Source organism: Xenopus laevis, chromosome 3S (genome assembly GCF_017654675.1).
Source record: "Xenopus laevis strain J_2021 chromosome 3S, Xenopus_laevis_v10.1, whole genome shotgun sequence".
NCBI lineage: Eukaryota > Metazoa > Chordata > Amphibia > Anura > Pipidae > Xenopus > Xenopus laevis.
In genome coordinates this window covers 115801325-115819591 of record NC_054376.1, presented here as the reverse complement: position 1 = coordinate 115819591, position 18267 = coordinate 115801325, and the positions used below count along the sequence as shown (strand labels likewise).

Genomic DNA, 18267 nt, shown 5'->3' with positions numbered 1-18267 from the left:
TCGCCTGTACGGACAGAGGCGTAGTCCACATTACAGCCGGGCACCCCCTACCGCTCCTCGACGCCCCGCCAGACTTACTCATACTCCCGGTGCGTGCCGAACTCCCCATAGAACTCTGCGTCTGGATCCGCCTCCTTTCCAGTGCCGGGTAGCGCCCGCACGTATCATCTGTAAGCCCTGTACAGTCCAGGCAGTTCCAGACCCTATTGTTACTCGCTACTACGTACCATCTCACACCAAGGGGACTAAAGCTAGGGTGAGAATACATCCCACTCAGCCTGTCCCCTAGCGCATGATCATCTGGGTGGGCTAAGTTAACTCGGTCTAAGTGTTAAGTATTCTTTTTGGCACGGGACAGTCCAATGCAAAGAGACCAGGGAGGTAAACGGCAACTTAACCCAACGATGCTGGCTCTGTGGGGTTGTAATATTTTAAACATACGAAGATTATGCGGGGTGTCCAGCTGTGGGATACGTCTTACCTGTCTGAGGCCTGTCAGTCATCTCTACCATTCATTCAGTGTTTCCATGGGGTCAGAACATAGCAACCATGTCCTATAGTTCATATGATCAGATTCTGTGAAAAAAGGAGAAAAAAAAGAAGGATAAAATCAAAGCAACCTTATATTATCAGCTCACATAATTAAAAATTATACATTGTTTCATATGTTTTAGCTGCAACGTCTCATTCTTGTGACATAATGTTGCAACCAAGTAGTCCACATATTTGTCATTAGAAGCATCCTGTCCAGAGGAAACAGAGTATCCAAATAGCTAGATAGTGTGTTTAGAGTCCATTAGTCATAGTAACCCTTTCTCAATAAAAAGGGGACATAGGAAGAGTCTCATTCAATCCTCTCGGGGCCAGTGTGTCCAAAGTAAAAATCCACATGCTCTCCTTTTGCAATAAAAGGAGATCCCTATTGCCTCCTCTCTTGGGAATGGGCACATGGTCTATTATCATGTGTCTAAATTGAGGGACTGTGTGTTTCATTTTGAGCCAATGTCTGGGAACCGGTTGGTCCGCCTTTCCTGTAGTTAGAGCACTTCTAATTGCACTGCGGTGGTTATTCATGCGTTCCCGATAGGTTGTGGAAGCTTTGCCCACGTAGTGAAGTCCACATGGGCACCAGGCCATATATACAATATGGTCAGAAGTGCAAGTTACCCTGTGTTTAATTTTGTATTTTGTCCCCGTTCTTGGGTGTGTGAAGAAGGTGCCCTGTGACATTCCTCCACAGGTCAAACAATTCACACATTTGTAATTGGTATATATATATATATATATATATATATATATATATATATATATATATAATATATTATATATATATAATTTCTCTTTTTTCAATGAATCACTGCTTTGAGCACTGTGTCTACAGATTTTAGTGTTTCTATCTATTTTGCTGTTACTAATGTTAATTAGGTAAAGCCCATACAGGGAAACAGGGCCAGAACTATTGGTAGGCAGAAAAGGCATGTGCCTAGGAAGCAAAGGTAAACGGGTGCTAAGCATGTACCTCTTCTACCTCCTTCCCCTAGTTCAGGCCCTTCTGTACCCTCCTCTGCAGCTCTACATCCATGGTAGGAATGCAAATGTGATATTCTACAGTCTGGTCATTTCCTTATGGAACCAGACTGTAAATTATATCCTTATAAACGGCAGAACTCACCGTTTATAACAGGGGTCCCTGGCCGCCGAATTTGATGCAGTGCGTACAAATTTAACCCGCTACATTCAAATTGAAAGCCGACGAGCCCGAATTGGACGCCGGCGTACCCGATTTGGACACCAGCGACCAGAATTGGACTCCGACCCCCCTCCCAACATTTCACACAAAATGTAGATTATAATGTACCCCCTACTGAAATCTATAAAGATATTAGAATATCTTTATAAACTACAGTAGGGAGTACATTCTCCACTATATAATAGTCATGTGTGTGCAAAGCCAGGATGTGTAGTCTCTTTTGCAGAATTGGCGAGCATCGGTGACATCACTGGTGCGCGCCAAAGAGGCAGACTCGTCACGCGGCTTTAGAGTTGAGCGTGCACACGCAGTCCGAGTTTCCAGCAGAAGACACGCAGTCTAAATAGTTGTTGCCTAAATCTAGCTATATCTTGCCTGAATCCTGCCTAAAATATCTCCCAGCCAGTAGAAAGCAGCAAGGCACGGGGGCAGCAGAAACTCCTGTGACAACTTTGAAGGCCTGAAACATTACTGCTATAGAGATGCTGAGTCTTTAGGCTGGTTCAATACGTCCTGTATGTAAAATATGCCATTTCTAGCCATATTTATTTTTAGGGTTTAGTTCTCCTTTAAGTTCGTGAGGCCATAATGTGTGACTACTAATAAACAACAAGCTAAATGTTACCTGCTTGAAGAACATTACCTACCCCATCTAGAAGTATTTTACAATGATCAAGTCCTTATTCAGAAAGTCCTCATCTGTCAGTCATCTGTGTTGACAACAAGGACTTAAAGCAAAAGCAGTGACATCACACATCCGAAAATACTGAACCCCAGTCAAATGTGAACTGTGTTCCAGAACACGTCACAGGCATTTCTTTCTATAATATAGACAGCAAAGAATACATGGCATTTTCAATTAAAACTACAAGTAATTATACAACCATACATTGCATATTTTAATAAATATTTAAATGTGGTGTACATACAATGCGCTTTTATTGTATTTTCTTTACAGTATAGTACTGCATGCAATGAAGTGTATTATATATGGGCATAAAGATGTATTCATGACTCAAGGCTAATGGAAGAATATCTTTGTGTTTTTATATAAGCGCTGCTTCAAAGGACACTGCATCGGGCTCACTCCAGATCTCCTCAGGCAAGATGGAAACTGGGGGCAGTGGAGCAAATTTGGCTCTTGCTCTCGCAGCTGTGGCACAGGAGTAAAATATAGAACCCGCAGCTGTGACAATCCACAGTAAGAAATCTTTTCACTCTTTCTTCTTTACTCTGGTTTGGTGATTGGTTTGCTCTTGCATCGCTTTCCCTCTCCTTTTTTACATTTGCTGAAAACAGACAGTCCTCGAATTACAAATACCCGACTTACATACAACTCACACTTACAGACTGGGACTGTTCTAGTAACATACTCTGGTTTGCTTGGCCTTTATTAGCATTTAGCTTTAATAAACCACCTGCCCCAGTCACCTATGGTGTGTGTTGTCTACTGCAGAGCACAGAAATGTAAAAATAAATACTATGTAAGACAAACATCTGTTTAAGTTGCATTTAATAAGTAAATGTATATGTTTCAACTTACATACAAATTCAACTTAAGAACAAACCTGCAGACCCTATCTCGTACATAACCCGGGGATTGCCTGTATTTTATTCCCCTGCAATATTTATTCATTAGAAATGCGAGTTCATCCCAAATTCCTTTTTTACCACGACAATTTAAGTGTATATGCAGATTCTTTTCATAATTCATTGTTTGAATTGGCTTCTTAAAATGTTTGTCTTCCAAGTAATTTGGCAAACTCTGCAGAGACTGAGAATGTTGTGTCCTACAAGGCTGGGGCCTTGTGCTTTTATATATTCACAGCTCGGATAAGATCATTCTTGTATCTTTATACTGTATATTCTAATAGAGACAGTACAAAAATATTCTGTTCAGTTGTTAATAAGGGGGAGGGAGAATGTGCCCTTATACGCGTGAGCCAAAAAGGACGCGCGCACATCAAAACGGGCACAGATGTATGTCAAAAAGGACGCAGACACACATTGGAAATGTCGACAAGAGGGGATCAGACTAGGGTATGAGGCAAAGAAAGTACGTGCCTGGCACCCCCCAATCTTTGCGCCCTAGGCACGTGCCTACTCTGCCTTCTCCTAGTTCTGGCCCTGAACACGGGGTACTTTATTTATGTCATGTGACAAAAATTACATCACCAAGCTCTGTTTATAACTGATGACATCACTAGTCACCATTTATAAGGATATCGTTTACAGGATATTCATAGCTTTATGTATTATGTATAAATATCTCCCATTATCTCTCCGTTCTATATCTTAAATATCTTAAAGAAGAATTCAACCTGTAATTAAAAAAACCCTCCCTCCTACCCTGGGTAGACCCCCCTCCCTCCAGCCTACCTGCCCCCCGGGCAAATGCCCCTAATTTTTTACTCCACGCAGATTCGGGCCTCGGAGTTCACGGCAGCCATCTTCTTTCTTCGGTCTTTTTCGGAAGTTTCGGTGCATGCATAGATGGAGTTAATTTCCGGTCCCGAATCATGCGCCGAAAGTCACGCAGTTGTTCAAGACCAGAAAATTTACTCCAACTGCGCATTCGCCGAAAATGCTGTCAAGACATGAAGATTACCGGATAAGAAGAAGATGTCTGCCATGAACTCATAGGCCAGAATCTGGATGGAGGGGTGAGTAAAAAATTATGGCCATTTGCCGGGGGGGGGGAGGAAGGGTGGTCTACTCAGGGTAGGAGGGAGGGGTTTTTTTTTATTACAGGTTGAATAAATGTCAAATTGGTATAATTGTGACTCTCATTGTTTTACACTGTGGCTCAATATAGATTTAATTTAATTGACTTGGCTGTCCTTTTATATAGAAGGAATTTATGCCGAACATTTTAGAGCTTAAAAAAATGTAAAAAATTTTCACTATAACTCTTCCACTGGATTTATGAAAATGTAATTCTTTTTATTGCCTGTTTTTTAGATATGCAGCATATGGTTAATGAATTCTATGGCATTTCATTTCAGTCCAGCTAATGGCGGTCGTTCCTGCAGTGGCCCAAACTACGAGTTACAGCTTTGCAACACTGAAGATTGCAAAACAGATTTTGATGACTTCCGGGAAGAGCAATGTACACAATGGGATCCGTACTTTGAATATCAAGATTCTAAACATACCTGGCTTCCATACGAACATCCCGATGGTAAACTCACTGATTATGGGAAAAGAAGTTTAATTGCAAGGGTCTTGCCACATGGGACTGTTTCTCTGCCTGTGTATAAACACAGAAAGAGAATAAACACAGACCCATAATCAACTGATTTGCTTATCTGTGTGTTTTCACTCACAGGTACAGCATTGGCCCAGGTGCAAACACACACAGAGCAGATATTGTTGTGAAACTGCATAATTGTGAGTTTCGGCCCTGAAATCTGCTCCATGTGCCTGCACCCAGGTGGTCACAGCATGTACCTAGAATGTAGTAGTTGTGTGAATTGTGCTATGCTCTTGTGTGCCAAATTCAATCAAAAAAACGGAGCACCGGGGAAGCCAAAACTCGTATGTTTCGGATGTTTGAGGCATGTGAATTTTTAATGATTATGTGATATGTTTCACCTTTTTATTGACGAGTTTTGGCTACCCTGGTGCTCCGTTTTTTGATTGAATTTGTTGCTACGTTAAACTTCTGGGATCGCAGTGGATGTGATGCACGTCAGAGCAAGTGCTCCCACTACGTATGCATTACCCTTTTGTGCCATGTGGCTTTGATTTGGGCCACGGTCCAGACATTCATGGGCAAGGAAACCCTAATTCACAGGGGTATGCCAATATGTTAGACACACTCCAGTTTTCTGTCTTTGGGTTGATGGTTCTAACTGAGAAAAAATATGCCAGCCCAAATGTCTTTCTGTAGCAGTTCTGTGTAGACCCATATCACCTGGTATTATCAGTAATTAGAGATGCACCGAATCCACTTTTTTGAATTCGGCCGAACCCCCGAATCCTTTGCAAAAGATTCGTCCGAATTCCGAACCGTTTTGAACCGTAATTTGCATATGCAAATTAGGGATGGGAAGGGGAAAACATTTTTTACTTCCTTGTTTTGTGACAAAAAGTCACGTGATTTCCCTCCCTGCCCCTAATTTACATATGCAAATTCGGATTCAATTCGGTCTGGCAGAAGGATTCGGCCGGATCCGAATCCTGCTGAAAAAGGCCGAAATCCTGGCCGAATCCCAAAATGAATCCTGGATTCAGTGCATCAATATCAGTAATACATAGAGCAAGTGTAAGTCTGCACTACGGAACCTGGATAGTCAGTTAATATGGCTGTGCAATAGTGATGAGCAAAATTTTTTACCAAGTTTCACCACAAAATGTATGTATGTATATTTTTATTTGTATAGCGCTCCTTGAGGGCAAAGCACTGTACAGCAAAACGATAAATTAGAAACAAGGGGTCATTGAAATAAAAAGTAACAATAAGTGCATTATTAGAATACAATTCACATAGATATAAAATATAATTACAATACAGATTAAGTGCTCAGTGTCAAGGAAACAAAAGGCTAGAGGACACTACCCCGTAGGGCTTACAGTCTAAATGGGAGGGTAACATACAGACACAATTCAGAGGCAGGGGCGATCCTGGCCCCTCCGCCACCTGAGGCAGCAGCAATTGCTGCTGCCCCCCCTACCCCAGAAATTCACTCTTAAAGTACCTGGAGCAGCATTTTTGCTGCCCCTGGTACCTAGTGGGGCGCTGCTGCCTGAGGCGACAGCCTCAACTCGCCTCATTGGCGAAGCACCCCTGTTCAGAGGGGTATTAAGGTGCTGTAGGTTACAGTTTGTTACACTGTTATATAAGTGCCAGTTCAGGTGTTATCCAGGTGCTCCCAGAGGTAGTCTTTGAGTTTTGTTTTCAACACTGAAGGAGGATTCTCTCCGGAGAGTTTCAGGAATGGCATTCCAAATATAAGGAGTCGCAAGAGAGAAGGGTTTGTTACGGGAAACAGCAGTAGTAGTGGGGGGTACAACCAAGCGGTTGCTCTGAGAGGAGCGGAGGTTTCGGCCAGGAACATATAGAGAAACAAGAGACGAGATGTAGTTAGGTGCAGAGGAATGAAGGGCTTTGAAGGTTATGAGGAGGAGTTTATAAATTATTCTTTGTTTTATAGGAAGCCATGATAAGGACTTCAGCAGCGGAGGGGCCTGTACCCTTTTGGATGAGAGGAGGATAATTCTAGCAGCAGTGTTTAATACAGACTGTAGAGGGGAGAGATGGGAGTTAGGGAGGCCAGTTAGTAGTTATAGTAATCTAGTCGGGATAGGATGAGAGCATGCATGAGAGTCTTGGATGTATCAGGTGAAAGGAAGGGACGGATTTTGGCAATATTGCGCAAGAAAAAGTGACAGGTTTTGACAGTGGTGTTAATATGATCAGAGAAGGAGAGAGATGAGTCAAAGATTACCCCCAGACAGCGAGCTGAGTTGACAGGATTAATGAGCCATCAATAGAGATAGTAAATAGGGGAGTAGGACCAGGCTTAGGTGGAAAGATGATTAGTTCAGTTTTTGTTAGGTTCAGTTTGAGGTGGCGCTGGTTCATCCAAATTGAGATAGTTAGGAGGCAGTTAGAGATTTGAGCCTCTGTTTCAGCTGTTGAAAAGGGGTGGATAAATATATTTGGGTATCATCAGCATACACATGATAATTAAAGCCAAATAGACTCCAATGGGTGAAAAAAATTGTCGCACGTCAAAAATCTTTTGCGCAATTTGTCACTTGCTAAAAAGTTTTTATCTCCTATAGACATCAATGTATTTTGGCGAATTTTCACCTTTTCGCAAATTCTCGACAAAGCAAAGCAGGTCAGATTCACCCATCACTGCAACAATGCTATAGAAAGACCCCCTCCCCCCATCTAAACTCACGGGTGCATTACATCTTGCCTTCCCTAGAGAATTAGGGTTTCCTCATTCATTAAAGGTATACTGTCATGGGAAAAAATTTTTTTTTCAAAATGAATGAGTTAATAGTGCTGCTCCAGCAGAATTCTGCACTGAAATCCATTTCTCAAAAGAGCAAACAGATTTATATTCAATTTTGAAATCTGACATGGGGCTAGATATATTGTCAATTTCCCAGCTGCCCCAAGTCATGTGACTTGTGCTCTGATAAACCAATCACTCTTTACTGCTGTACTGCAAGTTAGAGTGATATCACCCCCTCCCTTTTTCCCCCCAGCAGCCAAACAAAAGAACAATGGGAAGGTAACCAGATAACAGCTCCCTAACACAAGATAACAGCTGCCTGGTAGATCTAAGAACAACACTCAATAGTAAAAACCCATGTCTCACTGAGACACATTCAGTTACATTGAGAAGGAAAAACAGCAGCCTGCCAGAAAGCATTTCTCTCCTAAAGTGCAGGCACAAGTCACATGACCAGGGGCAGCTGGGAAATTGACAAAATGTCTAGCCCCATGTCAGATTTCGAAATTGAATATAAAAAAATCTGTTTGTTCTTTTGAGAATTGGATTTCAGAATTCTGCTGGAGTAGCACTATTAACTGATGTGTTTTGAAAAAAACATGTTTTCCGATGACAGGATCCCTTTTAAAAGTGCTAATCATTTTGAAAATATATAGTTAGAAGGCATAGCTATTGAGATTCTCAGGCAATTGGTCTAAAATGTTGATGGTCTTTGAGAGCTTTGCCTTTCTATGGAATAAGATTTAGGGGGCATATTTATTATGCTGTGTAAAATGAAATTCGCTGAAAAAATGGTGTGAATTAAACAGCTAATTTATCAGGGTGTGTGTAATTTTACGCCATGGTAATGGAAGATTTGCTGCCGTTATTTTACATTGCTTTTTTAACGTGGTTTATTACACGACCAAGCCTGGCGATGTGTGGTGTATTATCCCGCTGTTTCTTTACACAGCATAATAAATATTCCCCTTAAAGGAGAAGGAAAGGCTAAAATTAAGTAAGCTTTATTAGAAAGGTCTATATAAATACATCAGTAAACCCTCAAAGTAATGCTGCTCTTTCAAAAGAAACACTGCTTTATTTCCTTCTATTATGTACTCATGGGCTTCTGTATCAGACTTCCTGTTTTCAGCTTAAACCTCCTTGCCCCGGCCCTGAGCATGCTCAGTTTGCTTCTCTCCCCCTCCCTTCTCTGCTGTAATCTGAGCCCAGAGCTATAAGTGAGCAGGGAGAGACTCAGACTGGAAGTGATGTCACACCAAACTAATATGGCAGCTGCTATCCTAAACAAACAGCTTCTAGAGATTTTTACCCAGGTATGGTAAAGCATTCTGCAGAATAAATATAGAGTTATAGCTTGTACTATTGTAGCTAATCTATTGGCAATAAACTGCTTCGGTAGCTTTCCTTTTCCTTTAAAGTGCAGTTTAATCTAGAGGCTAATTAACTAAATTCCACACTGGAAACAAAAAAAATAAACTCAATGCATATTGTCTATTGTCTTAGAATACCACTGCCACCTTCTATCAAGGTTGGGCTTATTTTTTTCTGGAGAAAAGTGTTTGCTAGGGGGCATGGATGACATTATAGACACATAGCAGGGGATGCTTTTTTTCACATAGAAAAGAACAAAGAACTAGATGCACTTTTGTTTTTTGTTTTTTTTAACCCAAATTAACTGTAATGCTAATCTGGGCTATCCAGACCACAAGTAGTTAAATTCAGTGTCCAGCTAGTGAAATGAGCATGGGTTACATTGCGACTCACACTTCAGGATCAGGGCCTTCGCTAAGTGGAAGATTCCCATAAAGGTGTAGTGGAACTACAACACTCAGGCTACTGTATAGCAACAGTAGGAATGATTGGACGCCAGGATTTATTAGTGCAAGACAATGACCACAGGTTTACTTACATATGGTTTGAGGTATTAGCAGAACATCAGATGTTGGTAGAACAGGCAGATGACACAGCATAGAGAATGTGACTCCCATAAGGCATTGCAGTCAATTCCCTCAGGCAGATATACCTCAAATTGGTCCGGATCCCACCCAATGGAGTGGTCAGGGAGAAGGAGTCTAAGCCTGATGCCCTATACACTGAGGTCCCTTCACTAAAGGCAATCTAGGAGCCTTGAGAAGCTACTCCCTGCTACAGATCCTTGATGGAGCACACAGCTGCTCTTGCTAGTTAAGCTCTCTATCTTATTCTCCTAGAGAGTCTATAACAGAACTGTCCTGTTCTAGCTAAACCTCGTTCACAAGGTTCCCTGGTCCCTGACTCAATCGCTAAAGGTACAGGTCCCTTTAGGGCGGTGGCTTTACTGGGCCTTGGTGTACCCAGGCTCAATGGGAACATCCAGTAGGTAAGGACACCAGCAGCCAAAGAGGAAGATCCACCCCTTTCCACCCACTATATGTAAGTGTGGTAGGAAGTGATCATTACACCTCTTGGCCAATAACACTGGTTATGTAAATATAACTAGATACATGGGGGCAAATTCACTAACCTCCGAAAATTTGCCAGCGACGGCTTCGCTAACACAGCGCAACACTTCTCCAGGTGTAGATTAGCCAGGACAACGCTAATTCACTAAAATCCGAAGTTGTGTCCAGGGCACCGAATGCTGACGAAGTTGTGCTAGTGTTACTGCGCCAAGCAAAGCGAAGTTGCGCTAGCGTTGCCTAATTTGCATACGGCGGTAAGTTAAATTTTAATGGACGTATATGTTGCAGCAAATACATTACACTACACAAGCCCAGGGAAACCTTAATAAGATAAAATAAAGTTGTTATATTTCCCTACACATGAGCCCAGTGTATAGTTTATGTGCCAATGTTAGGAAATGTAGGGGGGAAGCCGGTTACCCCCCAAAAAACTATGCTCTTTTTCAGCCTATCACCCTGAAAAAGAAAAAGACCCTAGCGTTTTTGGGTCTTTTTCAACTATTTTTTTTAGGAACTCCTAAAATCGAATCTATTGCACTTCGCCTGGTCTGAGGTGGCGAAGACAAGTCTGGCGCAAGAGGTGACGTTCAGTAAAATCCGCATCTTAGTGAATTTGCATAGTTACGTCCATTCGCCAGAGCGTAAATTTGCCTGGAGTTTGGGAGCGAAGTACCGCTAGAGTCTATCTCCTTCGATAGCGAAGTTACGCCGGCCACCATTAGTAAATTGGCGTAGCACCGAAATGACGTCACGATGGCGAATTTTCGCGCGCTTTAGTAAATTTGCCCCATGGGCTTTTGACCAGCAACTAGGGAAAAGGAGGAAGGGTAGGGACTTAAAGCTATAGGAGCATAACAAATCCTATAGGTCCCTACATAACTATGTAACTACATCATGCTAAAACCTAATATCAAGGTGAACAAAAAAAAGTCACAAAATGTTATGAAACAAAAAAAAATTAAAACATTTGACACCACTAGTGATGGGCGGAAAAAGGCGCCAGGTGCAAATTTGAGGTGAATTTCCACGTTTTGTGAAACTGCGGTGAAAATTTGTTGATGAAAGATCATGGCAAAAAAAAACAAAACATTTCTGACGTACTCATAAAAATGATCATGCGTAAAAACTATTCAGACGCCTATTGACTTTAATGAATTTGGACAAAATAGGCACGCATATAAAAATTGTTACAGGTGTCAAAATTGATACCCATCAAAATAGTTTTGACACCCATTGGCTTCAATGCGTTTCGCAAATTTTTTCATGAATTTCGCTGTTAATTCGCACCTTTTTCTGCAAAACGGGACAAATTCGCCCATCCTTACTCTATATATACTGTATAAGCCCCTGGATCCAGTTAATATTCTGGTCCCTTAAATGAACTGAACAGAAGAACAGGATAATACCTACCATAGAATATAGCAGTTAGTCTAGCACAGACAAAGCACCTATGGGAACAATATGAAAACTCTGTTCTCACCTGCATAAAAGGATCAGACTGGCTCATGCATGCCGCCATTGCCTGACTGGCATACTGATATATGAGGATCAACTTCTGACTTTTATTGCCTTGAGGGAAATGGGAGAAATGAATTAATAATGAATATCCCCATAAAAATGCATATTAATATTAATGTATATTCCTTTATTATTTATTCCTGCAGAATCCAGCAGCATTCCAACCACGTGTTACAACGCACCAAATAACTGTGCTCCTCAAAACTTAACCCAGTGTTTAGCCAGGACTTAACCCATTGTTTTATCCAGTAGCCACAAGGAAGTCAAGCACACATCTGATCTCAGAACAATAAACCACTTTTTTATTCTGTATAATTCCCAGGCCTGGATTTGTGGAAAGGCCACCTAGGCCCGGGCCTAGGGCGGCAGGATTTTAGGGGGGCGGCATGCTGCCCAACCACACCCACATTGGTTCAAAAACAGTAGGGGATGCGCTGGAGATGGATCATTTTTTTAAATTTCCCGTGCGCCAATCCCCATTGCTCCGGTCCAGATAATAAAAGGGGAGGGGACAGGGGAGACGAACGGCAGTGGGCCTAGGGGCTCCCGCTATGTAAATCCGGCCATGATAATTCCCTGGTACAAATTCTGACATGCACTCCTAACCAAGCAGACCCTTTCAAAGAAATGTTCTAAACATTGAATCAATAGAGCAGGACTGAAAGGGTCGCTTGTGTAGGATATGTTTTCTGTTTATATCATGCCATTGATATTGCTTTCCCATAGATGGGAGTCCTTTAAAATTGGCCCATCCACTTAAAGGGGACCCGTCACCCAAAAAAAGTGTTCAAGATCCTATTATATCACATTAGTCAAGCAAAATGAACTTTAATTACACTATATAAATTATTTGAATCTTGTTTTCTTCGGTCTGGGAATTCATATTTATAGCAAACAGACAGGAGCCATTTTGTGGACACTGTTATTTAGACAAGTCTTGAATCATCTCAGAATCTTGTTTGTGCACCAGAATGGGGGACCTGATGTCCATCCCCATGCCCTGGCTACACAATTAAATGGTGAAGAGAACGGGGGAATTTGGGGAGAGCAGTGACATGTAGGAAGTGCTGAATGGAAAGTGAAAGTAATTGTCTGCCCTGCCTATGTGCCTAAGGCATAGAGGAGGGGCAGACAATATTTGATTGACAGCTGAGATGTTTAAATGAGCTTACAACAGTTATGAATGCTTTAATAAAAAATAGAAATTGGATTTCATGTTTAATTTGAAAAGGACTTTTATTATACAGAATTTTGTGTCTGCGTGACAGGTCCACTTTAACCTACAACGTGCCAAACCATTAATGCAATACTGGTGTAATTCTATGAATATCTTATGCATATTCTATGTTTTGCTCCTGTATATCCAGACAAATGCAAATCTACGAAAACTTGAAGCCTTCATGAAATATGAGTAAAAACAGAGGAGCCACTGTTGCAGGACCCACTCTGTAGTTGCACAGATGGCTCAGCACAATTAAGTCATTGGGTAATGCAGGAAATGTTGCTTAAATGTTTAAGGAAAGTTGTGAAACAGGGCTATAGGACTCTCGTTTACATAGAGCATACTTCCCAACATTTGTAAAAAAAAAATGGAAAGAGGGACAAGAAGACCTGCCGTGCTACTCGTGGAAAACCTCAGCCATTTTATGGCCACACCTCCTAATTACCATGTCCATTTTACAAAATGTGTCTGTTTATGAAAGTATGAACATACTGTATTTCTGGGGTTTTTAGGGAGGTAATTTATGTGTTATATGAAGGTGAAATTGCTTGTAAGCTGGAAAGCACAGTTCTGCTTATCATAAATTGTTACAATTGTATCTAAGTGCAGGTGCTGAGTATTCCCGGCTCTCTGCCAAAGAGCCTCCTATTTAATTGAGTTTCAGAAACTTTGTATAAACTTTGTATCTTTTTCTGTAGCCAGTGCAGGAGATCAAAGAGAAAAGCTGGATTTTTAAATAAAAATCCAGAACAACAGGCTGAGCTGTCAAAATCTGGACTGTCCAGATTCATCTAGTAGGATTGGAGAAAAGCTAATGTAATTCCATTATGTAAAAATAAATTATAATGCCCACCTAGCAGTTATAGACCCATCAGTTTGACATCTGAGGTGGGGAAGTTATTTGAAAGTTTGTTAGGGGTCTTGGGAAAGTTATATAATTATTATCATCATATATTTATAAAGCACTTACCTTTGGCAGCACTGTACATTAATTGGGTGTATACATTAAACGTACATATTTACATACAAAGCAGTCAATAACAATAACAGGGGGTAAAGGGGACCCTGCCCGAAGACCTTACAATAAGTTTTCTATTCTGTATTTGGTTCACTTTTTAAAAATGTGTTTCTAAGTACTTGAGGGTAAACGCCGTTAGCAAAGTACTTGTGTTTGCAGAGGGCACAAAACGATGCAGGCTAATTAGTTCTATCCACTCTGGGCGGCCAAGTGGCAGATGAGATTCAATGCTTATAAATAATAAATGGAAGGTTATGCACCTGGAAATTAAAAATATTCAATCCATGTATAGATTAATGGGTCTAAGCAAATCCTTGATGGAGTAGGGCCTGGGGTTACTTGTGGAAAATAAACTTTGCTATAGCAAGCAATGCCAGTCAGCAGCCAGAATGCCCAGCAAGTTTTGAGCAGTATTAAAGGAGAAGGAATACCATTTTATATTTATTAGGCACCTCCAAGTGACTGCTTTTACTTACCTGACACCCCGGACCAGTGCTCCTATCAGCAGAAAACCGCACCGGCCCGGGGGTTCTTCTAGCGACCACCACGGATCAATCTTCTTCCTGCTTCTTCAGTTTTTAAATTTCCCGGGACAGACTCATGCGGAATAGAGCAAACTATCAGGCTTTTTTGATTTTTAAAGGTTGGCTTTTCGCTCTACTGTGCATGTGCAGCTGCAACAAGAAAGAAGAAGAAGGAAGAGGATCGCTCCATGGTGGTCACTAGATGAACCCCGGGCCGGTGCAGTTTTCTGCTGATAGGTGCACCAGCCCATGGTGTCAGGTAAGTAAAAGTAGTCATTTTGGGGTGCCTAAATTTTGGCACCCCCAAGTAGAAAATGGTATTCCTTCTCCTTTAAAAAGAATATAGATTTAATGGAGTAGAGAGACATTGTTCTTCTTTACTTTTAGCATTAGTGATCCGACAGCAAACCTGCTATCCCTTAAAATGAAATCTGTCCTAAGATATTTCATTGCATTTCCCATGGGGTATGTGAGTTTGCATAATATATCTTAAGCCCTAACCACAAGAAGCACATTTCTCAATTTCTTTCATGGCTATTAATTAGAGCTATCAATCCCATACAAACTGACTGGAGCCACTGTTAAGCAGATATAAACTGCCGACAGATTAAGTCAGCAATGTATTGGGCAGTGTATGGGAGCCCTCCAGCGGGCTTCCCTGATCGATATCTACCCAAAAGTCAGCCAAATGTCGATCGGGCAGCTTTAAAAATCCTGTTGGATCGAGGACCTCATCGGTTCATTTATGCGATCCTCTATCCGATCGCTCTTATTCTGCTTGTTGTGATCCGTTCTTTGGGCTCTAGGGCCCATGATTGGATCAGCCCAATATCGCCCACCTCAAGGCAGATCTCTCTTTGTATGGCCAGCTTTAACCAAGGTTAGTTGCTGGAGCTAAAACCAAATAAAGAATTGTCTCTCTTGTTTGTATTGCAAGTCTGTATTCCAGCAGAACAATGTTATCTTTAGTGTATTGTGTTGCGCTATCAATATGTGTGGTCCTTTTGAGTAGTCACGGTTCACTTCTGAACTCTTGCATGTTGCCCATGACTTTGTTTGGCTTCCTTATAGCTCTGAAAAAATATTGCCATCTTGTGTTCATATATATAATGTTACACTTAAACAATGCACCTTAGAAAACTTTTTTTGCTGGTTGTTACACAGCATTTGAAAATCTTAGCTACAAATTGTATTATCTTAGCAAAATGCAGCAGTCTCAAGTGATTGCAAAACTTTAATTTTCCACTAAGCACAAACTAAGAGGTGCAGTGAACCTGTTAGTAATTCTGGCACAAGTTGCATTTTGGTTGTCTACCCTGGGTCAGGATGGCCGAGTCAATAGCAAGTGGGCAACTATCTTTTTAGATCGTCCATCTCCTGAGGCGGGGGATATGGTGGTGCTGCCTTGTGCAGTATGGCTTAAACTGGGGTTGCACCAAATCCAAGATTTGCTTCAGGATTCGTCCTTTTTCTGCAGGATTCAGCCAAATCCAAGTGCCTGGCTGAATCAAATGTAATCTTAAAAATCATGTTACTTTTCATCACATAAACAAGGAAGTTAAAAAATGTTTAACCACTTGCTGCACGCGGGACTATTTGACCCTTCCTTGCCCTAATTGTTTTTTAAATTTGAATGTTTTTATTCAGTTTTTAAACTTAAACAACAAAATCCAGAATATCTGTCCATTCATCAAAAGTAGCAGGAAACTAAAAGATTCTACATAACAATATAAGAGGTTCTTTCAGAGCCATTCCAATAAGCCTCACAGGGTAGGCATAATTTATTGGGGATAAATGTCAATAGTCAGTTGAGGCAGTGACTCCTGTGAGGTGGGGAGTATTCGGCACATCCAATGTCTTGGAACATATTTCGGATATATTGTTTATTTTCCAGGAGGAGTGAGTCGACCTTTAAGATTTCTTGAGTTCGCCCTAATAAACCAGCAAGGGGTAACCCTGCATTGAAGTTGCCTTGAGTGCCAGTGTATTTCTATTCTACTTTAAGATTTCTTACCATGTTGGGTTGTGAAAGGTGCAGACTGTTAAGGTGGCCATAGATGCACAGATAATATCGTACAAAACAAATTCTCGTATGATATTCGATACGTGTATGGTGGAAAAAGAGCCGACCGTTATCGGCAGAAGACTTGGATATCGGTCGGCTTGTCGATCGGGCTGGACGGAAAATTTTGATTGGGTTCCGTTGAAGGCACCCAAACATCGCTCATTGTTAGCACTGAATCGCCAGATACAGGTAGAATTCTATTGTTTCTACCTGTATATATGACGATTCAGCTCTACACGTGTGTATTGAAACAAACGGTCTTTCTTGGAAAGATCTTTTCCAAGAAAGATCATAATTGTTATGTCTATGGCCACCTTTAGGTGTATAATTGTCTGTGGAAGAGTGTATATGTACATGGACAAGATAGAAAATAATTTTACTTGTTGCTCCTTGTTTACTGTGGTTTCCAACCAGTCCATGTGGAAGAATGTAGTTTCTGTTTTGCGAGTGCAATGGATGGAGTTTTTACAGAAAACCATTGGTGTGATATGGCCTTTCGAGCCTCCGCTAATCTCCCTGCCAGGTCTTTCTGTTTTATTAAGTTGTGAGTAAGTGTGCATTACTAAATAAAGCCTGGTGTATGTTTAATTGAAGAGGTTTTCCAACCATCTGCATCCAATAGGAGGTTACCTCCACCCAAAATGCCTCAATTTTAGGGCATAGCCAACAACTATGTAAGGGACTGACCTCCGAGGCATGGCATCTAAGACACCTGTCATGGTGGAGATTTCCCATCTTAAAGGAACAGTAACATCAAAAAATGAAAGTATTTTAAAGTAATAAAAATATAATACAGTGTTGCCCTGCACTGGTAAATCTGTTGTGCTTGCTTCAGAAACACTACTATTGTTTATATACAGTAAATAAACTGCTGTGTAGCAATGGTGGCAGCCATTCAGGTTACACAGCAGATAGCAGATAAGCTCTGTAGAACATAATATTATCTGTTATCCACTATTTGTCCTGTGACATATAGGCTTTTTTTCAGTTTCCGCCATTGCTACACTTCAGTTTATTTATATGAACTATAGTAGTGTTTCTGAAGCAAATACACCAGTTTTACTAGTGCAGGGCAATAGTACATGATATTTTCATTACTTTAAAACACTTTCATTTTTGGTGTTACTGTTACTTTAACAGGTTTTTCAGGTATGAGTTGTGAAGTAGTTGTGGGGCCATTTCCTGATATCTACTCACTGGTAATAGTCTCATTATATGTGTGTTAAATTTTTAAATGTTCAGAAGGGTGCATTGTGATATAGCAGTTAACTTATGTGTCAATATTAGTGGTTATATTTGTGGATAAATATGTGCTACTGATGTTTTATGGTCCTCATCCTTGACCTAATTTAAATATGTTCGGATTTGGTTCAGTATTAGTCGAATCTTTCATGTAGGATTCAGGATTTGTCTGAATCGGGATTTGGTGCATCACTTGTTTAACCACAGCACTCAAGCCCTCAAAATGAATGTACATATTATTTGTAACCCCTATTACATGCCCATATTTTGCACAAATGTGTAAAAATGTATAAACTTTGCTGTGTTCCAGAAAAAGAAAGATGCCATCTTTACTGCCAATCAAAACAAAATGGAGATGTTGTGTATATGAAGAGATTAGCACACGATGGAACACGGTGCTCATACAAAGATTCTTATAACATTTGCGTTCGTGGTGAATGTCTGGTAAGTGATTATAAAGCACAAAAGGGATCCGTTGATTTAAACCAGAAGGCAACGCTAAGCTGCTATTC

The 18267-nt window shown here is 40.9% G+C and overlaps 1 protein-coding gene across 1 annotated transcript in view; it reads left to right on the top strand.

Annotated features, from left to right (window-relative positions):
* The window catches only part of adamts2.S (ADAM metallopeptidase with thrombospondin type 1 motif 2 S homeolog), a 150174-nt gene that overhangs the window by 97009 nt on the left and 34898 nt on the right, over positions 1–18267 (top strand). The window contains exons 11-13 of the mRNA XM_018256219.2: positions 2806–2951; positions 4756–4931; positions 18066–18199. Of these exons, the coding sequence (XP_018111708.1) occupies positions 2806–2951; positions 4756–4931; positions 18066–18199 (456 nt within the window). The remainder of the gene's footprint in view (positions 1–2805; positions 2952–4755; positions 4932–18065; positions 18200–18267) is intronic.